Source organism: Saimiri boliviensis, chromosome 8 (assembly GCF_048565385.1).
Source record: "Saimiri boliviensis isolate mSaiBol1 chromosome 8, mSaiBol1.pri, whole genome shotgun sequence".
NCBI lineage: Eukaryota > Metazoa > Chordata > Mammalia > Primates > Cebidae > Saimiri > Saimiri boliviensis.
In genome coordinates, this window is record NC_133456.1 from 71,647,050 (window position 1) to 71,670,638 (window position 23,589).

Genomic DNA, 23,589 nt, shown 5'->3' on the forward strand with positions numbered 1-23,589 from the left:
AAAAGCCAATTAACTTGTAAAGCTTATACATAGGAAATATTTAAATTTCAGCTACCTATGTGATTCAAGTGAAAGCCTATATAAACATTTTTTTTTTTTTTAGAAGGAGTCTCACTCTGTCACACAGGCTGGAGTGCAGTGGCCCAATCTCGGCTCCCTGTAACCTCAGCCTCTCAGGTTCAAGCAATTCTTCCAACTCAACCTCCCGAGTAGCTGGCACTATAGGCACTCGCCACCATGCCCAGCTAATTTTTGTATTTTTAGTAGAGTTGGGGTTTTACCATGTTGGCCAGGCTGGTCTTGAACTCCACACCTCATGATCTGCCTGCCTTGGCCTCTTAAAGTGCTGGGACTACAGGCGTGAGTCACCATGTGCCCGGACAAACACTTTTTATAAGTCTAAATTTGGTATTTGAAGTCTTAGACTATTTTTCACAAATATCCTTTGCAATGCACATCTAAATATTATTTCCCATATAGGTCATCCAATTTTTGGGGCTTTGTGGAATTTTGTTACAGTGCCTGTGTTCTGATAATTCATGTACCTCAGTCTGTGGAGACTAAAATTGGAGATCAAACAGAGCAAATACCAAGGTTCTTTATCAAAGTACATTCAATAATTCCAAAGAAACAGTTTTTTTTTAGTTCATTAAATTGAATATTGATTTTTAAAACATGTTTAAATTTTATTACAAAAGGAAAAAATTATTTTTCTTTCATGTCAAATGAAAAAATAATTTCTTGAGAAAGAAAAAATTTTGTCTAACTTGAATTAAGTGGAGTCATTTTTTTTACCCAGTTATTAATCCTTCTAATCTTTAAGCTGTATTTAAGAGATTCTTGTTTCTCATCATAAAATCCAAAGATAATTAATATCATTTCTGAAAGACATTCCTAAAATCTTGAGATACCCTCAAAAAAAAAAAGAACCTCAGTGCATATTATTATCTAATGTGAAATTAAATATTTCTTTCATTAGTGTTCTTACTAGAGGCATTTTAGATAAGTGACTTTATAGAAATGCCAGAAAATTGAAATTGTGTCATAAATAACTAATTCATTATGTCTTTCAGGTAATAAGACTAATAAAAATATCACCTGAGAAACCTATAACATTGGCTGTTGGTGATGGTGCTAATGATGTAAGCATGATACAAGAAGCCCATGTTGGCATAGGTGATTAATTTTTCCTGAAAAGTTTTTCCTGAACTTTTAAAGTTGGTGGTATTATTTGGTTGTTTTGAATTTTCTTTTTGTAGATTAAAGTGCAGTATCAAATTTGTGAAAACTAAATGCAACATGATAATATAACAGTGTACCCCATCAGAAACTTACTATAATTAAGCCCACTATTATGTATATTTTCATTCCAGATTTTAGTTTCACATTTTAAATGGAATAAATACCACATTAGCGAATTTTGTCTTTGCCAGTTCTTTTTCATAGTAAAATTAACTTTATTTTTACATACCATTTGTACCTTTTAAAGTATTTTCACATTATTTTACCTTTTTTAAATTCTAAATTTATGGTTTACATAGTTGCCCTTTTGGTTCTTGTTTTAGAATGTTGCTGTTACTCAGTTTATTTGTAAATCTAAAGATTCTACAGTGCATTTTAAAGATAATTATAAAGGCAGGAAATTGCACCAAACAATAATAAAAATATAAAATCTCAAGTAGTTTTCTTATTTTAATAACCTTTATCATTACTCTTTTCTATTTTTGCCTAGAACTTTTGATTCAGACTGCTAATATCATTTTATCATATGTAATTTATTAATCCTTTTCTTTTTAGCTATGTAATCTTACTATATAAATACAGAGCAAAATGAAAAGTATAGGCTTGGGGTTTTTTAATGGAAGGATAAAATGTGAGAGTTAAGCTCATCTCTGTTCTGGAGTAGTCTCTATAGTGTGCTAGATGAGTACTTATCAGGTCTGGTCTTTCCCATGTGTCTCTCAAATAATTCCTTCCTCTTTCAGATAATTAACTCTTCATTTTGAAAACTTAATTCTCCTTTTAGTTCATGTAAATCTTCATAGCATCTTGATGATAACTTCCTATACAATACATTTGAGGCCATAAAAACGTACAATATTTATAACAGTTTGATTCTGTAATGATAATAGACCAGTGACTAGAATGCATTCAAGCTTCTGGAAGTTTAGAATATAACAAAGGAAATACTTCAAATAAGCAGGAAAACAAATTATTTATTTTTAAAAAAATGGATAAAACTTGTTATTTGGAAAAAAAGAGAAGTTGGGTCTCTTTCTATTACTTACAACAAAACAAATTCAGGATGAATTAGGATTTAAATAACTAATAAAGACCCAAAAAATAATAGAAGAAACTTTAATGAGTAGTTCTGTTATTTGAGGTGTGGAAGAATCTTTCGAGGACAACACCAAAGCAAGGGAAACTATAGGGAAAAGATTGTGCAGAGGTAAAAACTCCCAAAACAAATTTTAAAGACGAACTGGTAAAGAATATTTGTAAAATAGATGACAAAGTTTTAATAATCCTGGTTATGAAGTATTAACATATTAATGAGAATAAGAAAAACATTGTAGTAGAAATATGTGGAAGAATGTGAGCAATTGGTTGTCCCAAAAGGAGAAATCGAAAAAGAATACTAAATGTATGGAAAAAAAAAGTTCAGGCTGGGCGCGGTGGCTCACACCTATAATCACAGCACTTTGGGAGGCCAAGGCAGGCAGAACATGAGGTCAAGAGATCGAGATTGTCCAGGCCAAAATGGTGAAATGCTGTCTGTACTAAACATACAAAAATTAGCTGAGCGTGGTGGCGCGCGCCTGTAGTCCCAGCTGCTGGGGAGGCTGAGGCAGGAGAATTTCTTGAACCCAGGAGATGGAGGTTGCAGTGAGCCGATATCACACTACTGCACTCCAGCCTGGCGCCTGGGGACAGAGCAAGACTCTGTCTCAAAAAAAAAGAAAAAAGTCAGGCCCTCCAACAATCCAAGGAATGGAAATTAAAATTGCCTATCAGATTGGTATGTACTATAATGTATTACAAACATTGATAAGCCTGGAGTTGGTAAAGGTATAGATTAACAAATGATCTTATACAACGTTAGTGGGAGCGTAAATTGGTATACCCTGCATCCTTATTCAAAACAAAATTTTAAATGTATGCCTATTGACATTACAATTATGCATGCAGGAATTTCTTCTAGGAAAAAATTGAGCATGTTAATAAAAATAAACGTTACAGGTATACATTATAAGCAATGTACGTAATCTGGTAAGCAACAAAAGCAAATTGTAAATTTTTTTTTTTTTTTTTGAGATTCTTCTGCCTTAGCCTCCTGAGCTAAGAGGTGCTTATCACCACACCTGTATTTTGTATTCTTTTTTTTTTTTTTTTTGAGACGGAGTTTCGCTCTTTTTACCCAGGCTAGAGTGCAATGGCGCGATCTCGGCTCACCGCAACCTCCGCCTCCTGGGTTCAGGCAATTCTCCTGCCTCAGCCTCCTGAGTAGCTGGGATTATAGGCACGCGCCACCATGCCCAGCTAATTTTTTGTATTTTTAGTAGAGACGGGGTTTCACCATGTTGACCAGGTTGGTCTCGATCTCTCAACCTTGTGATCCACCTGCCTCGGCCTCCCAAAGTGCTGGGATTACAGGCTTGAGCCACCGTGCCCAGCCTGTATTTTTAATAGAGATAGGATTTCGCCATTTTGGCCAGGCTGGTTCCAAACTCCTGACCTCAGGTCAAACTCCTGACCTCAAGTCATCCACCGCATTGGCCTCCCAAAGTGCTGAGATGAGATGCGTGAGCCACCACGCCCAGCCTGAGCCACATTTTATACATGTTTTTGTATATATGAAATAACATCCACACACAGACATGAAATAAGCAGAAAATTTCTGAAAGAATGCAGACAAACAACCGGTTTTCTCTAGGGATTATGAATATAGTTTTTTTTCATTTTACATTTTGAAACACTTTCATCCTTTTATGACAAATTTTAATTTTGAAATCATTTTTAAAAGTTGCTTCTGGATTGAAAAATACAAACTGGGTGATGACTCTTTTTCTCTTTTGAAACCTTAAGGATTATTGTAACCTTTAAAAAAGTACTCATAATTGTCAGATGAAATGATGCACTGATTTCAAATGATACTGTACATTTTTTAAAAGTTAAATTCATATTTTTGTCTTAAAAAGCACATTTTGACTTATTCATGGAAGTGTTACGCTCATTTTGTTAAATTCAAATGACTCAATTTGAATATTTTTTATATTCATTGAAAATAGTGAAGTATTTTATAGCATTCCGTCCATTGGAAGTGTTACCCAGTACTTGTACTTATTAGTGTAATAATTGATGCTCCTGCTAAATCCTTAACTTTCAGTATTATTTTATATATATTTGGAGATTGAGTCTTGCACTGTCACCCAGGCTGGAGTACAGTGGCGTGAGCTTGAATCGCTGCAACCTCCGCCTCCTGGGTTCAAGCAATTGTCCTCCCTCAGCCTCCCAAGTAGCTCAGATTAGAGGCACTCACCACCATGCCCGGCTAATTTTTTGTATTTTTAGTAGAGATGGGGTTTCACCATGTTAGCCAGTATGGTCATGATCTCCTGACCTCATGATCTGCCCTCCTTAGCCTCCCAAAGTGCTGTGAGCCACCGCACCCGGCCTGTCTGTTTATATTCTAATTCTTTACAAATTGGTGTTATGTGTCTGATAAATATTGTAGCTTTCTAGTAATTATATATTTAAGTAGAACAACCTTGTGGACATCAGCTATCTCCTGTATATTAGGAGTTAATGTTCCTAAGTGTGTGTTCAACTATTATAAATAATTAAGATATTTGTAGATTTATCATGAAAATTACACTTACCAGTTACCAGTGAAACATGTCTTTTGTCTCTTTTATTACAGGAATCATGGGTAAAGAGGGAAGACAGGCTGCAAGAAACAGTGACTATGCAATAGCCAGATTTAAATTCCTCTCCAAATTGCTCTTTGTTCATGGTCATTTTTATTATATTAGAATAGCTACCCTTGTACAGTATTTTTTTTATAAGGTGAGTTTTATGTATTTAGTGTCAATTATTGATATATGAAGTGTCAATTTAAGGAATGTCATAACCATATATGTTTTTTCTTTAAAATTGTTTCAATAAGTAAACATAATAGTATTTTGTCATAAATGGGTTCTGTACTGACAGAAACCAAATCAGTGGTTGCCTGGGGCCCAAGGGTTCCATGTAAATTAGAACACAGTACATTTGATGTCCTTAAAGTTATTTTGTCCTGAACCGCAATAAGTTTTAACACCAACATAATGGTTTCAGGTAGAGGTTCTTAGCCTTTTTATGCCATGAATGACCCTTTAGTAATTGAATGAGATGTGTAAGCTCAGTATAGAGCTTTTATATGCATAAAATAAAATACATAGGATTACAAAGAAACAAATTACATTGAAATACTGTTCTGTTGTTGGATCCTTTTGGACAAAGTGGGAATCTGCAGAATCCTCATTAACAGCCCGTTACCAGTATATTTAATAACACCAGAGTGTACTGTGTTGCGTATATTTCCATAATTGATAGCTGCAATCCAGTGAAAGAACACAAGGTTGCATATTGCTGTAAGATGATGATGGCAACTCTTTTCTGTCTTATTTTTCTAGCTTTTACTTATAATATGAGTATATTGAGATGGAAAGAAATTTTGATGGTTCAAAACTTCTTTATTGTGTGTTTCAAACATTGTTGTGTTGTAAAGATACCATAGCCCTAAAGTTTGAGTAAATCTTACTGTACTGTATATGAAAAGTATTTAGTAATAGTTTGAAGGTTGTAAATTCAAAATTACAGTATTGCTTGGCAATAAGAGGAGTCAGGTTTTTTCATTCTGATATCTGCACTGTTGCTTAGAATGTTTTTAGACATTTTTTCATAAAATGGGAATCCTGCTTTTCTGTCTTATATGGGCAAGTCCTTATCCTTTACTTACCATACCAATTGAGATTGTTTGTGGACACTTTAATAGCCATTTTCTTATTTTTTATTTTGTCTTTTAGACCTAAATATTTTAATTATTTCCCATTTAATCTTGTTTTTCAGAATGTGTGCTTTATCACACCCCAGTTTTTATATCAGTTCTACTGTTTGTTTTCTCAACAAGTAAGTAAATAGAAACTTGTGTTTTGTATTTTGTCCTTTTAGAGTAAGATATGTATGTTCAGATTTTCATAGACACTTGAAGGGACTGTTTCATTTTTCTTACTCTTGCAGGGAACCAGACAAAACTTTTCTATTTAGTATATTTAACCAGCATAACATTCAGAATATTTATTTTTTCTGGTTTTCTGTTTAAGGTGAGTGTTAATACCAAAATATAATTCTGGATGCTTTTAAAAAATAGATGATAACTCTTAACAGTTTATGAGAGAATTCTGATAACTTATTTGTGATATTTCTTTAAAATCCAAATCAAACCAGGCCAGATAAGTTGGAGGTTCACCTCCTTTTTATTTTTGACTCGAAATGTCTTAGATTGGAAGGAGCAATAGTGATGTAGTCCAGGGATGACATACAGGTTTAATCTCAGAAGCTGCCTTTGAATAATTGATAAGGCACCTAGAGTGCTACATTGAAAAGGACCCTAAAGCTGCAGACTCACAGGGAAAATGTCATTTGTTAGCAGTAGTTGTAGTGGGCACAAGGTGGGTCTTTGTTTGCATGCATGTCACATATTTACCAGTCCTGATGTACTCTGTTTTAATTTCTAGAAAAGGAAAATTAAATCCACAGAAATTAAGCAACTTGCCTTGCTAAGTTAATGACTAAACCATGACTTTGACCTACTGCTTCTGACTACTGTGGCAGGCACCCTTTTCACATATCACATATCATACATCTCAAATTGATCAGCGCTAGTTCTAATTTATTGAAAAATCAAGAGCTTAATTATCTTAGGTTTTTCATGAGTGTTTTACTATTCTGAATTGCTATTTTATCCTGTTTACAATCTGTAACTCTAAATTCCACATACTTGCTTAGGCACTGATTACCATTAAAAGTTTATTTACCTGAATGAACTAAAGAATATGCTAAGACAGTACAACAAGGGAAACTGACGTATTTTGATTAGGTTTTCTGGGGAGTTTATAGTTGTAATTTGGGAGGTAGTATTCATAAAAATAAAAACAATATGTGAAGCATAGGCAAAGTGCTGAGTGATTAGTACCAGCAGTGGGATCTGTGACTGTTTAGAAGAGCAAGATAGCATCAAGGACTTGAGCCATCATGCAGAGTTTCATGTAAGATAATCTTGTTCAGTGCCTTAAAGGAAGTGTAGGATGTAGACAGGGAGACAAAACCATGAAAGGTGAACTTTACGTGTCACGTATGGAAGGAGTGGTAAGATGCCTGCAGTACCTGGAGAAGAAGGAGGTAAAATTACTTTACTCTGACCAAATTGGGGAGAATTCGAAATGTTAATCTAACTCACTATAACTCCATAAGCACCTGACATAGCAAAATATTCCAGTTCTCAGAAAGAATACCAACCTAGGAACATTATATATTTATGTCTATATTAAAAACAAATTGGAATTATTTAATTGAAATTACTACAGTGGATTTTAGTGTAAATTTTTAAAACTATAATTTTATGTTTTTAATATGCACAGTTGTGATGTATGCATAATGGTAATGCATAATTTAGAATCTCAACATTCCTACCAATTTTTCTTTCTAGACATTGTATGACAGCGTGTACCTGACTTTATACAATATTTGTTTTACTTCCCTACCTATTCTGATATATAGTCTTTTGGAACAGCATATAGACCCTCATGTATTGCAAAATAAGCCCACCCTCTATCGGTAAGTATTTTCTGGTATTAAGTGGCCTTAATTTTTTTCTTTCATACTAAGTTCTGGGGTGCATGTGCAGAACATTCAGGTTGTTACAAAGGTATATGTGTGCAATGGTGGTTTGCTGCATCCATCACCCCGTCATCTACTTTAGGTATTTCTCCTAATGCTCTACCTCCCCTAGCTTCCCCATCCCACAACAGGCTCTGGTGTATGATGTTCCCCTCCTAGTGACCATGTGTTCTCATTGTTCAACTTCCACTTACAAGTGAGTGAGAACATGTGGTGTTTGGTTTTCTGTTCCTGTTAAATTGCTGAGAATGATGGTTTCCAGCTTCATTCATGTCCCTGCAAAGGACGTGAACTCATCCTTTTTTATGGCTGCATAGTATTACGTGGTGTATATGTGCCACATTTTCTTTATCCAGTCTGTCATTGGTGGGCATTTGGGTTGGTTCCAAATCTTTGCTGTTGTGAACAGTGCTGCAATAAACATACATGTGCATTTGTCTATAGATTCACAGTTCTTTTTAAAGTAAAAAATAGATTTATTTATGTCTTGATTAATGCTTTACTAAGGAAAGTTCTTTAGTTGTCATACGATTTAAAGTTGTTGAATATCAAAGAAAAAAGGTTTCTTTCAAAGAGAAAATTTGAATAATGTTTCCAGTTTTTTTTAGGAATGAGCACTTTCATTCTGGGAATGCACTGGACAGTTGTGTAACTCGCACTTATTGTCACAACCAGTAATACCTATTTCATGTGCACAAAAGAGGTTATTCGTAAGTGGTAGTCTCCAGAATTCCTAAAAGTTAGTTTTTCTTCTATTAGCAAAATTTATGAGTAATAATTAGTGTGAAATGCAGAGGTGAGGACATTAATTCCCACCCCAGATCCTCTGCTTTCCCAGAACCAAGTAATCCCAGTGATGTCACTGGGACCTGTTCCTCAGGGCCAGTGTGGTTTTCACCATAATTGCTTACACAGGCAGTTATTGAAGTACCACTTATAGAGGCATCTAATTATCTACATTTGGATTAATTTACTTTGATTTCTCAGGTTATCTAGGACAGGGCTTGATCTCAGATTGGCATAGATTGTTCTTCCCATAATAGTTATCGTTAGAAGGGAAGTTAGGAGGATCAGTTCTGAACCTAACTCAGATATCCTCACTAAAAAGAGACCATGATGGCAGAGTGACCAAATGTTAACAGAAGGATATAACAGATAAATCAACTTGTCAAAATGAAAGTGAAGTGTTAATGCCTATATCGTATTTCTTTTTCTCATGTCTGAGACAGGGTCTTGCTCTGTCACTCAGACTGGAGTGCAGTAGCAAGATCATAGTTCACTGCAGCCTCAATCTCCCAGGGTCAAGCAATTCTCCCATCTTAACCTCTGGAGTAACTGGGATTGCAGGCACATACCACCATGCCTGGCTAATTTTTTTTTTTATTTTAAATTTTTTATTTTTTTTAGTAGAGACAAGGTTTTGCTGTGTTGCCCAGGCTGGTCTCAAACTCCTAGTCTCAGGTGACCCTCCTGCCTCGGCCTCCCAAAGTGTTGGGACTGCAGGCACCAGCCACCATGCCCAGCCTCTCCTATTTCTTTATCAAATGAGAAAAATGTATTTGAATATATTATGTGAACTATAAGCTATTAAATAGATGTATTATATTATAAGCAGTGGTTTGTAAATTTGGATTTATTCTTTGTGCTAATATTTTCAAGCAATTTTAAATTATCAAATTATAATAATTGTTTAGTAGGCAAATAATAAATGATTCCTAATGTGTTTTTTTTTCTCTTCTTTTTAACAGAGACATCAGTAAAAACTGCCTCTTAAGTATTAAAACATTTCTTTATTGGACCATCCTGGGTTTCAGTCATGCCTTTATTTTCTTTTTTGGATCCTATTTACTAATAGGGAAAGATGCCTCTCTGCTTGGAAATGGCCAGGTAAAGTATATAATTTTTTAAAGAATGCATGTTAATATATTATGGGTTTTTAAAGTAATTTTTGTCATAAAAAAGTAAAATTTAATTTGTATAATTTCAAAAATTAAAATGCAAATATAAAAAGATTTAAAATTTTTTTGTTAAAAAAGTTTCATACAAATGAAACTAGGCAATGCAGTATAATCTCCAAATGAAACTCAAGTTACTAGACAATTTTTCTATTCAGAAATTAGCTCACACAGAGAATATGTTATTGCCCCTGCATACTATTCACTGTGGAATTGTGTTTTATTGATAGCTGCCATTTATTTGGTACTTACTTTGTACTAAGTACTTTATATGCCCCCTCTCCATTAGTCCTCCCAATAATCTTCTTAGAGAGGTATTATTACCCCCATTTTTCAGATGAGAAATGAGGACTTAGTGTTTATTTGTTTGCTTTTAATTGCATTGTTGTTTACTTAGGAAATGCTACATACTCTTCACTGCACACACACAATTCTAAGTAGATGTCATAACTTAGTATTTAATTTGGCCACTTTTCTGAAGTGTGAAATTAGGAAATAGTGTGTTTTTAACATGACACTGTTACACTGTGTTCTGACTGGGTGCTTATGTTGGGAGACGCTTGGCGGAGCTAGACCTCTCTCTCAATGCTTAGCTAAATGGGTCAGGAGGAAAAGACGTGACAGCAGTTGTGGGGCCTCTGGGGGACTGGAAATGGTCATCACTTTTAGTTTCCCTTTTCCTTTCCCACCACTTAAGAATTGCAAAATATACACAGAAAATTTACAATTGGAAGAATGTAAAGTTTTATCTACTCAACAGATCTTTATTGAAGACAACCATTCCCAAGTACTGTACTAGGCTCTGGAAATGTGAGCGCGAGTAACCTGGTCATGGAGCTTAGAATCTTATGAAGGATGCAGAGAATGAGCAAGTAAACTAATAACAAAATACACCAATGTCATAAAGGAAATGGGTTTCAAATGTAGAGGCCTTAACCACGCAAAATCCCTTTATTTTATAGAATAGGCAGTAAGTTTGCCACTTCACTTTTGAGCACATATTTAGTCTGATATGGATAAAAATGTGAATCTTGCAGCATAAAGGCTACAGCACTTCCCAAATAATAACTACCTTTTACTGAGTTTTTTCTCTGTGCCTGGTACATTACATGTATTAGCTTATTAAATCATAACTCTGAGAAAAATATTAATTTTTGCATATTAGAACATTAACCTTAGAGAGGTTAAGAAACTTGCCTAAGTTCACACAGTAAGCAAATGAAAGTAATAGAATTCAAATGCAGATTGTTGTAACTTTAAAACCTCCATGCTTAGTCTTGGTTCTCAGTTCTTGGGAGAAGCAGCTGTGAGCCTGGCGCCCTTCTGCAAGTGCTAGTGTCCATAGACATAGGAGTGAGTACGCTCACTCTCACCTGAAACAGTGGGGATTGAACCAGACAGAATTCAGATGGAAGGGGAGGAGAGTTCAGAAAAAGGAATTTGTATCTTCTTTTGGTTTGTTTTTTAGCTTAGGGACCCAAACACTAATATCTATTCCATTTCTTCTCAGTTACAAAGTAGCTAACTGCTCTTTAAAATGAGATCCTGCACAATAAGAAGTTTCTTTTGCCGGGCGCGGTGGCTCAAGCCTGTAATCCCAGCACTTTGGGAGGCCGAGGGGGGTGGATCACGAGGTCGAGAGATCGAGACCATCCTGGTCAACATGGTGAAACCCCGTCTCTACTAAAAATACAAAAAACTAGCTGGGCGTGGTGGTGCGTGCCTGTAATCCCAAATCCCAGCTACTTAGGAGGCTGAGGCAGGAGAATTGCCTGAGCCCAGGAGGCGGAGGTTGCGGTGAGCCGAGATCGCGCCATTGCACTCCAGCCTGGGTAACAAGAGCGAAACTCCGTCTCAAAAAAAAAAAAAAAAAAAAGTTTCTTTTGTTTTGTTTTACTAAAGTGTACAGGAATTCAAAGGAAAGCATCTATTATTCATGTTTCTTTTCTTTATGGTAGTGTACCCAGTTCGAAAAATTAAAATAATTAAAATTCAAAAAATATAGGATTGGTAGAAAAAGTAGAAAGCTATCAGAGTATGTAAATTCCAATTTGGGCTGGGCACAGTAGCTCATGCCTGTAATCCCAGCACTTTGGGAGGCTGAGGTGGAAGGATGACTTGAGCCAAAAATTCAAATTCAAGACCAGCTTGGGTAGTATATAGCAAGATATCCCATCTCTCAAAAAAAAAAAAAAATCCAATTTGACTTCTCCATTAGAGATTTTGGAATTGTCAGACCCTCAGCACCATTCTAAAAAACATTATACACTATACCACCTCATTAAAAATTAAATGGAAAAGAAAGGATTAGGCAAGAAAAACTAATTCTTCACCCCTTCATTAAGCTTTCTAGACCATTAAGCATTTAAACCAGATTAGCTGGAGGTAAATAATGAGCATTATTACAAGGTAGACTGAGGAGATGAAATTTCAGGTCGTAATTTTGAGAGAAAGAAAAATAAACCTTTGTGTAGTGTTTACTACTATTTTCTCTTGAATTTTTAATGATTTCTCCCTTCTTTCCTATCCTTAATTTTTTTCATACTATACATATCATCAACTGTTGAAACCTAACCAGATGGTGAGAGCTCTGTTAAGACAAGAAATACGTACTATATTGTATCTGTATTCCACAGAGAATGCTATATCCTTTATTTCAATTTGAGTGATTTAACTACTGTAGTTACCAGTCAGGTCACTCAAGAACACATATAACTTAATTTCCATAGGTAGATACCAATTTTTTAATAAAAGGTTATATGGTTCCAAAAAAAAAAATCTTGGTTTAGTTCATTATAAAATATCCCTGTATACTCATCTATTCATGAGACAAAAATTTAAGCACTAACAGTATTCTGGGATATTTAATGAAACTTAATTTAGAAAGTTAGGCCGGGCGCGGTGGCTCAAGCCTGTAATCCCAGCACTTGGGGAGGCCGAGGCGGGTGGATCACAAGGTCAAGAGATCGAGACCATCCTGGTCAACATGGTGAAACTCCGTCTCTACTAAAAAATCCAAAAAAATTAGCTGGGCATGGTGGCGCATGCCTGTAATCCCAGCTACCCAGGAGGCTGAGGCAGGAGAATTGCCTGAACCCGGGAGGCGGAGGTTGCGGTGAGCCGAGATCGCGCCATTGCACTCCAGCCTGGGTAACAAGCGAAACTCCGTCTCAAAAAAAAAAAAAAAAAAAAAAGAAAGTTAGGTATAGCTATACCTTAGAGAACAGAAAATGATATCTTGCTTCTTATGGTAACATCCAACAGTTGGTCATAGCTTATAATCAGTGTATAGTAAAGAGAGAGTTATACTGACGTACTGAACAACTAATTGTATTTTTGCAAGAGGAAGCTCTAAATCCTCCTCTAAAGAAAATACTATGTAACATGACCCCCCACCCACCTGCCAATCTAGGCCCAGTAAAACCAGCTACTGAAGGGTAGACATATGCCCCTACCACTTCCAGGCCCAGGTCCCCTGCTTGCACCAAAGTGTCCCTCCCAGCTGGGCACAGTGTCTCATGCCTATAGTCCTAGCACTTTGGGAGGCCAAGGCAGGTGGATCACTTGAGCCCAAGAGTTCGAGATCAGCCTGCGCAACATGGTGAAAGCCCATCTCTATAAAAAATACCAAAAAATTAGCTAGGTATGGTAGTGTGCACCTCTAGTCCCAGCTACTTGGAAGGCTGAGATGGAAGGATTGCTTGAGCCCAGGAGGCAGAGGTTATGGTGAGCTGAGATCATGCCACTGCACTCCAACCTGGGTGACAGAGCAAGACGCTGACTCAAAATGTGTCTCTGTGTGTGTGTCTGTGTGTCTGTCTGTCTCTCTCCCCTCCTCCCCAATATCACTGAAAGAGAAGAATGGCATTCCTCCGAGAGCTAAGTTGAGACTCACCGATCTTTGGTATTTCTGGGTCATTTCTAGAGATAATAAAGGCAGACATCTCTAGAAATGCTAAAATAAACACAGTTTCATTACGATTTTCATTCTCCTCTTGACAAATACATTCCCCAAATGCCCTCTAATAAAAGACTGTTAATTGATGTTTCATGTTGATAGTCATAACTGTTATTTACTGATTGTTTATTATATACCAGGTACCCTGTTCTTTTTGTATATGCCAGTTCTTAATAGAAAACGGAGGTTTCTCCTCATTTTACAAATGAAGAAAGTGAGAAAAAGAGAGGTTAAGTGGTTTCTTAAGTAAATGCTAATTGTTAGAAATCTGTAATACAAAGAAACAGCCTAATAATTTTTTGAACCAGTGTTAAGATTATGTTAGGTTTTGAAGGGAAGGTGAGCGTTACAGACACACACACAGAAATTGGTCGTCTCAACAGCAAATACAGGCTTTTTGTCCAGCATGAAACCTACACAAGTGGAGAGCCAGCTCGATGCCAGAGCCCACCACTGCTGTAGGCTGGGGGCATTCATAGATATGGCCGGGAGCCCACCACTGCTGCAGTCTGGGGGCATTCATAGGTATGGCCGGGAGCCCACCACTGCTGCAGGCTGGGGGCATTCATAGGTATGGCCAGGAGCCCACCACTGCTGCAGGCTGGGGGCATTCATAGGTATGGCCGGGAGGGGTCTGGGCAGTGTGGTTTGCTGCCCAGCAGGATATTGATGAGATGTTCCCATGATGAGGTGGTTCTGGACCTTGTTCTGGCGAGGTATCTTGGTGGCGTTCCTTGGACCTTTATCCAGCAAGATACAATAGGGATGTTTCTTTAGTTGGGCCTTTGTCTGCCTTGTGGTCAGGTGGTTCGGCAGGATGTTTCTCATGGCCTGAACCCCTGTGAAATGTTGCACTTTGACCAAGGTCTGCAAAATAGCAGGGAGCTTACAAAATGGTGGTTTGGACTAACAATGATTACTTTGTAAACTAAACTAACAGAAACTCTGGTTATATTCTTATTTGTAGAGGTAAAATTCTGAAACTCTTGGGATTCTGCATGTTTAATACCTCGATAAGTTTTGGCTATAAAGCCCAGGGTAATAATTTCTGACTGGTAGTAACTGGATTTTTATATGGAATCCTTTGAGGAGTAATTCCATGTCCATTATCCTTCCTTTTAGATACAGGTTTTAGGTATAAATTTCTTTTTTCCTGCCCTACTATACTGTATCCAAAAATACTGTGGCATGTGCGCTGCTGAAACTTCTGGCTGGAAAAGTTTCTGAAAGTACTTGTGATTGAACAGGATTTTTGTTACCTGTTTTGTATTGTGATAGCAATAAAGCAGTCCCTAATGGCTATGTTATTCTAATTAAAAAATAGTCTGTACTACACCATTCTAAACCCATCTTTGGGTTTCCAGTCTGATAATGATATTCGTAAGATCGTTGTGTGTAATAATATATGTAAATAATGCTTTATGCTGTTTTTTCTCATACTCTTAACTTTATGAGTGTAGTCACCAGTTTTGAATGTACCTGGCTTAAATAATTCATGTTTTTAGTAGAGAATTAAGTGACTTTTTACCTGACGTTTCATTTAACATTATGTTAGCACGTGATGTAATAGTGTGTTCTTTCTGTTTAGATGTTTGGAAACTGGACATTTGGCACTTTAGTCTTCACAGTCATGGTTATCACAGTCACAGTAAAGGTATGGCACTGAAATGAGAAACGAGGACACGTCTTGCAAGTGTTTACATAATTAGTTAATTTTCTTCATTTCTTTATCCACAGATACTTTTCCTTTTTCCATTTTCAATAATGAGTAATTTCACTGATTACTATTGTAATAATTCACTTAAATTGTTATCAAAAAATTATTTTTTAAGTTTACTATTTTGGGAAGCCTCTGCTGATTTTTATGATCACAGTTTTAAAAATCTCTAAAATTTTGCTTCTCTGTGTATAATGCAAGATGACAATTTGTTTTAGGCCATGGAGTTGAAAATAGAGTAATCACATGAAATTTGAATGCTGCTTCGTCACAGAAGAAAAACATTATAAACTTGAAATTATTTCATTTTGCACTAGGACTTTTTTTCATTCATATTTATCTGTGAGGGATTTGGAGGTATTATATCTATCTTCTGAGGAACTTTTAGATATTTGTAATTGTGTTTATTCTTGAGTTTTGTCTGAAAGGTTACGGGAAAGCTTTATTCGTTTATATTTCTAAGGATATAAAAACTTTTTTTTAGATGGCTCTGGAAACTCATTTTTGGACTTGGATCAACCATCTCGTTACCTGGGGATCTATTATATTTTATTTCATATTTTCCTTGTTTTATGGAGGGATTCTCTGGTGAGTGAATATATTGTATTTGAATTGTATTGCTTCAATGATAATAAACATTTATTGTGACAGGTTACATTATGAACATATTTTGCTTATAACAGATTGGAGACTCCTGGTAAGTTTATTCTTTCAGTTGATCTTACTGATACAGACAGGGAAAAAACCAACTTTTTAAAAATATCTACAATTTTGCTAGATTTTTAATATAAGATATTCTATTGATTCATCACAATAATTATCCCTTTTTTTTTTTCTATGTAGAAACTAAACCTCATGGTCACAAAGACAAAAAAGTAGCAAAGCCAAGATTTAAACCCCAATTGTGTTATATCACAATTTTCTTTACATTAGTTATATTGTGTATTTATGTATTAATGTGTACAATAAAATAAGTCACATAGAACCATTCAATATTAATCATTAACTTTTCTCACTAAAGTAAGTAGTATGCATCATCTTCTTGGTAGAATCAGATACTCAATTAGCTACTCTGATAGATTAAAAATTAATTTTTCTCCTGAGATTCTTTGGTAAAGTGATGGACAACTGAAGTCTCTCTTTTGGAGAATTTATATTACATTTGCCTGCTATGCCTTTGATCCATTTATCAGACAAAAACTTCTGAAAGTAGGCCAAAAAAATTTGGATTAGCTAAACGTTAACTTCTATTTAGGATCATAAAAGGGTGCTCTTAAGAATATTTTTATATTTCTCCATATTCTTTTGAGGTAGTATATACAAAAACCCAAAAAGAATGCCTTTGTAACACCTATTACTGTGTAAAACTAGTATTCATGAGTACATTAATTTTAAAATATGTTTTTGAAGAAGAGCCTCCAAATAAAGCTTTCATCCTAAGATTTAGATAATCAGTCTTCTAAAATATTTTGTTGCCCACTTGTTCTTACTTTGCGTGGTCCCTTAAGTCTGTATTACTACATTATTCTTCTGATCCGCTACCACTAAGATAGGGTTATCTGGTCAACTGCTTGCTATTTTCGTAAGAAAAACTATAGTTGATTTATTTTTAACAACTAAAGCCTATTTTATTTTGTTGTTCAGTTAATTAAATCATACTGATTTCAATTTTCCACATTTTCTTGGAGTACTTAATTGTTACTTTCAAATACAGCGTCTTTACATGATGTCCTGATTTAAGTCTTTCAGTTTCCACTTTTATTAAGCATATTGTCTTTCTTTACAGGCCATTTTTGGGCTCCCAGAATATGTACTTTGTGTTTATTCAGCTCCTATCAAGTGGTTCTGCTTGGTTTGCCATAATCCTCATGGTTGTTACGTGTCTGTTTCTTGATATTATAAAGAAGGTATTTGACCGACACCTCTATCCTACAAGTACTGAAAAGGCCCAGGTAACCGCTTTTTACATTCAGTATCTTCTTAATTAGGGATCTTTAATGATGAATAGCTGTCATTATAATTTACTTATGTTGAGGATAGGAAATTAGCCATTCTTGTTTCAAGTATTTTGTGACATAAACATTGTTCAGTGTGATATTTTTGAAGTTATTTCTATTTCTATTAATTTTGTGACTACTGATAAATTTTTTTTTTAATTGTATTGTTAATAAAACTTTGTTTTTAGGTATGAAACTATCAAGTTATATCCAGATAATAATAGTAAATATTTTTAAAGTAATACCACAGCATTCTATCAGATATATAATGAAGACCTGTAGCCATGTCATTAGAAACATAAGAATTTGAGTAATTTTTTTCGGATTACAGTATTTTCAACAAAAAAGTATGAAATAAGTTCTTTAAATAATTTTTACGGAATAGAACTTTTAAAAATACATTATATCACTAAAAATTGATTAATAAACGACAGCAAATATTAGCAGTACATTACATAGTGCTTAAGAATCTTTGGGGCGTGATAGATTTCAGTCCAAATAACAGCTCTGCCACTTGGTATCTCTGTGACTTTGAATCTTAGTTTCCTCATTGGTAAACTTAGGATAGAAATATCTTTTGTTAACTTTGTAGTGAAGATTAAGTGAAATAATTTTCAAATACATAGTAGATGCTCAAGAATAGTATCTGTTTAGTTGAATGTGCCTTTTTTATATATTTGACTAGTACATGAGCTAGAAATCTCTCACTTTGTCCTTTTAACTATAGCATAGTATTGGATAAATACTCTCAAAAATATATTCTAGTGAACTCTTATGCCCTGATAAACACTGAGTTTATTAATTATTTAGTACTTCTCAGGTTGAGATTTTTTAAACATGCTGTAACATGCCAAGTGAATTTGTTTCAATTTTGGAAATTTAGTTGTATATTCATCCTACACATAGAAAAACTACTTCCTAAACATTTAGTGATGTGAGTTAGGCTTCCTGACCCCAGTGCATTAGTTTTAATTTCAGTTGGTCATGTCCACAGCGTTTCTTTAGCATTTATTTGCTTTGACAGCTAAATCCTATCCAATATACACGTTCACACCATTGAGACAGCATAGCCTGTGACGCCTGACAAACTTGAATTCAGGTATTGTTTCAACAGTTCATTATGTATGTCCTTGATCAAGTCGCTTCATAAAGCCTCAGTTTCCTCCTCTATAACATCAGAAAAATAATTACCACTTTACATGGTTGTTAGAGAAAATGAGTATAAAGTACCTCACACTGAGCCTGAGTATAGTTGGTCCTCACTAAAACAGGTATCATTATAAGTAAAATGAGGATGTGAATGTTGCTCTGTGATACTGATCTCCAAATGGGGCTTAAAAAATTTGCATGATCTAATTACTCTGTTCATGGATATGTATTTATATCAGTGTGGACAGACTTTTCCACTCTGCAATATTTTACTTCAATATAAATCAGAAAGTTTGCCTATTTTACCATTCCTGATCTTCTGGAAAAAAGTATAATAAAAGAGTACTATTTTTAATACTTTGTCCATTACGCTTATTTTCTACATCTTTACGGATAATAATTTTTCTCCCCTTTTTGGCCTAAATACAGTTAAATTTTAACGAAATAGTGAATGGCATTGTTTTAAAAACTTAATTCTTGAGGCCAGGTGCAGTGGCTCACGCCTGTAAACCCAGCACTTTGGGAGGCTGAGGCGGGCGGATCGCTTGAGCTCAGGGATTTGCGACCAGTCTGGCCAACATGCTGAAACCGTGTCTCTACTAAAAATTTTTTTTTTTTTTTTTTTTTTTTTTTTTTTTTTTTTTTCTGAGACGGAGTTTCGCTCTTGTTACCCAGGCTGGAGTGCAATGGCACGATCTCGGCTCACCGCAACCTCCGCCTCCTGGGTTCAGGCAATTCTCCTGCCTCAGCCTCCCGAGTAGCTGGGATTACAGGCATGCGCCACGATGCCCAGCTAATTTTTTTTTTGTATTTTTAGTAGAGACGGGGTTTCACCATGTTGACCAGGATGGTCTCGATCTCTTGACCTCGTGATCCACCCGCCTCGGCCTCCCAAAGTGCTGGGATTACAGGCTTGAGCCACTGCGCCCAGCTCTAAAAAATTTTTTAAATAGAAAAATTAGCTGAGTATGGTGGCTGACACCTGTAATCCCAGCTACTCAGGAGGCTAAGGCATGAGAATCGCTTGAATCTGGGAGGCAGAGGTTGCAGTGAGCCAATATTGCACCCCTGCACTCCAGCCTGGGCAATTTGTAAGTCTCAAAAAAAAAAAAAAAAAAGACTTAATGTTTTATAAAAGGAAATACAGGTTAAGTATCCTTTATCTAGAATGCTTGTTTTCAGATTAAGATTTTGGAATATTTGCATTATACTTACTGATTCAGCATCCTTAATTCAAAATCTGACATGCTTCAATGAGCATTTTCTTTGAGCATCATGTGAGCAGCACTCAAAGTTTCAGATTTTTGATTTTCAGATTGGAGATACTTACCAGTAATCAGGCTAAATATATTATCCTTAGAAATTTTACTTTAGGCAGAGCGTTTGCAAACTTACATGATTTCATAGAGATTTCTTAATAATATAAAAGGTGATAATAGTAGTTGTTGTTACCTTTCCTATAGCGTCTTTTTAAAGGAGTACATAGGAAATATTTAGGCCCCTAGATAACTTAAAAGTGCTTATGTGTTTTTTGGTTCTTTCACTATAAGCTAAAAATCGATTTAGTCAATTTGATTAAAAATTGAATGTACAGTGAACCAGTCATTTTATCTATATGTAAAAGCTAGTATAATCTTCCTTCTTGACTCACTTAAATTTACTTCTGAATGACTTAACTGGATGTTTTAGGTGGTCTAATCCAATCTAATCCAAGAAGGAAATCTCTACTTCTACTCAGGGATTTTCTAGCCTGCTGGGGTTGGTGCGTTTTTCCTTTTTTTTTTTTTTTTTTTTTTTTTTCTGAAACAGTATATGGTCATTGAAATCCTATATGCAAGATTATTCCTTTGCTGTGGGCAGTAATTATTAATTTTAGCTTTGTATCATTTCTGATTTCAAATGATGGAGAAATGGCTAGAAAGTTGTCAGCTACTTCATTGTTTACCAAAAGTAACAAGAAAAATTGTATCAAAGGGAGAGTTGTCAGCATTTATTCTAAGCCTTGTTTTTCTCCAGCATAACAATGTGGTGTTAAGAGTGAAGAATAAATTTCTTTGATGGCATAGCCAATGGCCCTACAAATGTTAGTCATGTACGTGTATCACATAATGCCGTTTTTTCCTCATGTAGGAGCAGATGTATTTACAGAGCTTGTCCTGTGTCTGTCTCTTAGATGATGAATACAGCTCACTGACTTGTTGTGTGTCCATCCCTTTTCTGTCCACTTATAGATGTACTCCAACACAGTTGCTTTAAGTGACGAGTTCATCGCACTGCAGCCATTGTCCAGGGCAAGGAATCAGCTGAGCAGACTTAGGTAGAGTAGGAGGAGTAGAACCTCATTAACTCTTCTGCATGCTTAAAGGTCAATTAAACAATACGAAAAGATGGGCAGAGGCATGAATAAAGAGTGGGGCATTTTTGTTAGCATAGCTCTGTCTCTGGCTAATTTGACCTTTATTATGTTAAAACCTAAAAAAAAAAAATCTATTTCTCCTTTGAGAAGAAAATTCAGATAAAAATTCAGCATAACGGAACAGAGATTTATACCTTGTTATATATTTTTTACATCTTAACTACCTTTTCTAGTACAATTCTAATGCTTCTGCTTGTCATGTTATTCATATTTATGAATGCTCCTGCATGTTGAGTAATTAAAGCTATGTATTTTGAAGTAAGAGTTGCCCATTTTTTATCTTGCCTTAATCTGTATTGTAAGTAGATGTGCATATTTGTGTTTGTATACTGTAATGGCTGCTAAAGCATCTCATATCCTGGCTACTATTTAGTGCATCTATAAATTGAACAATATGTATGTGTGTCTTTATCTCCACAGACAGATTCATTTGTCAGTTTGTACAAAAAATCATAGTATAGAGATGTCTTTTGATAGAAAGGGATGAAAGCTTAAATTTTAGAACTTTTTATATTAAGATACTAAAACTGTGTATTAAGTGTGGTTTAAAGGGGAAAAGTAATATAACTTATTTTTCTTTTTAGAAATTGACACTTTTCCATTTCTTGCCCTGTTGATTTCTTACAGATTCTTAATCATGTACTTTTTAAAAATTCTTTTTTCTCACGGTTTCTAATATTTCTGATTTGAATTTTAAATTCTTATTTATTCTCAAGGTGTCTAATCTTTATGTTCATTGATCAAATGAATGGCTTTTACAAAGCACCACTTAACCTTTTATAAAACTCTATGAGTTCATAACATTGAGCTGTGTAAAGATTTACTGAACCTTTCAAGTTTTTTATTAGCTTCAACTTTAGAAAAAATTGTATATCAAATTATAGTGGTGTAATAATTATACATGAGAGTACAAATGTGTGTTTAAGTGGTAGTCAACTAAATTTTGTATTTAAAACAAGAATAAATTAAAACAAAGATTTACCTTCACTTTTGGCTGAGCCAAATATATATAGCACAATTTTATCTGCAGGTGACTTTAAAAGCAGTAGCTTTCTATCACATTTTTGAACATCTAATTATTTAACTGTAAAGCAAAAGGAGAGCTCATTATTTAAAAGCACACTCTAGCCTACTCTTTTGTCATATAAAGATAACTTTTGTATTTTGAATAATTCTATTTTTAGGAAGTCTTATTTTCACATTCATGTTGGCTTAAACCACATTTTTTGAGCAAAGCTAGACTTGATGGAGAAAGGAGATCATAAAGATCACAGCTTCTGCAATACTCTAATAAAACAGTAAGCTGAACATTCATGTGCAAAAGACCACAGTGAGAGCAGGATGTTGGTGAGTTGATCCTCCTGCAAGCCACTGTCCAGTCAGATGGTGGAACAAGCGGACACACACTGTTGAGAGAGGGGCAGATCTGAATGCTGGTGCTGCGGCTGTTGCTTCTCCCAGTGGGCCCTAACCAAGTCACTTCACTTCTGGGCCTCCAGGTTCTTCACCTATCAGATGATCATTTTATATACTGTGGTCTGTTTCTTTACCATCAGCATTAACGAAAACGCAAAGAAGAAATAATGTGCTCAACCAAAAGCCAGGCAGAGAAAATAGTTACTCAAATTGAGCAGTGAGTAGCCACCAGGTGGGCATTTGTTCACAGCTGTGTGGAATACAAGTGCTCCTATACCTCTTTCTGCTGATGCGGCCTCTGAATTTTGAATACATTAATTTTTTTAACTGTATGAACAGTATTCCATGGGTATGATCCATAATAGCGTAAATACTCCTGTGACAGAGAGGTAAACTGTATGGATATCGGATATCTTAAAAGTTTTCAAATCTTGACAAGTTAGTATTTCTTAGGAACAATTAAGGCCAGGCGCAGTGGCTCACGCCTGTGATCCCAGCACTTTGGAAGGCCAAGGTAGGTGGATCACTTAAGGTGAAGAATTCGAAGCCATCCTGGCCAACATGGTGAAACCCGATCTCTAGTGAAAATACAAAAATTAGCTAGGCATGGTGGCAGGCACCTGTAATCCCAGCTACTTGAGAGGCTGAGATAAGAGAATCACTTGAAGCCAGGAGATGGAGATTGCAGTGAGCCAAGTTCATGCCACTGCACTCTATCCTGGATAAAAGAGCAGGACTTTTTCTTAAAAAAAAAAAATAATAATAATAATACAAAACTATTAACAATTTTCTTTTGAATAAAACAAAGCTCATTTTGAGTATTTTCCCTTCCCCTCTTCCCTTGTATTATAGGCAAAGCTATTAAGATATCTTCACATAAATTTACTATACTCTTGAAACCGAGGAATTCTGCTTATTTTTTGTTTACGTCAAATTCATCACAGCATCTTTCATAGAAATAATTATTGGTCAGTCTTGGGAAAATATGTAGTGATGAGGCAAAATTGATTTTTCTTCATTAAGGACATTTTCTTGTAATT

At 35.3% G+C, this 23,589-nt stretch overlaps 1 protein-coding gene across 6 annotated transcripts in view; it reads left to right on the forward strand.

The window, feature by feature from the left end:
• Nucleotides 1-23,589, forward strand: part of ATP11B (ATPase phospholipid transporting 11B (putative)) — a 124,982-nt gene that overhangs the window by 84,327 nt on the left and 17,066 nt on the right. For 3 of the 6 annotated variants that reach the window (XM_074404596.1, XM_039478872.2, XM_074404595.1), the window contains exons 21-29: nt 1,074-1,176; nt 4,922-5,067; nt 6,112-6,171; nt 7,751-7,878; nt 9,690-9,828; nt 15,443-15,508; nt 16,056-16,159; nt 17,358-17,523; nt 20,949-21,034. In XM_074404596.1, coding sequence (XP_074260697.1) covers nt 1,074-1,176; nt 4,922-5,067; nt 6,112-6,171; nt 7,751-7,878; nt 9,690-9,828; nt 15,443-15,508; nt 16,056-16,159; nt 17,358-17,523; nt 20,949-21,034 — 998 coding nt within the window. The remainder of the gene's footprint in view (nt 1-1,073; nt 1,177-4,921; nt 5,068-6,111; nt 6,172-7,750; nt 7,879-9,689; nt 9,829-15,442; nt 15,509-16,055; nt 16,160-17,357; nt 17,524-20,948; nt 21,035-23,589) is intronic. The other 3 variants (XM_074404597.1, XM_039478871.2, XM_010337606.3) reach the window with 1 other exon arrangement.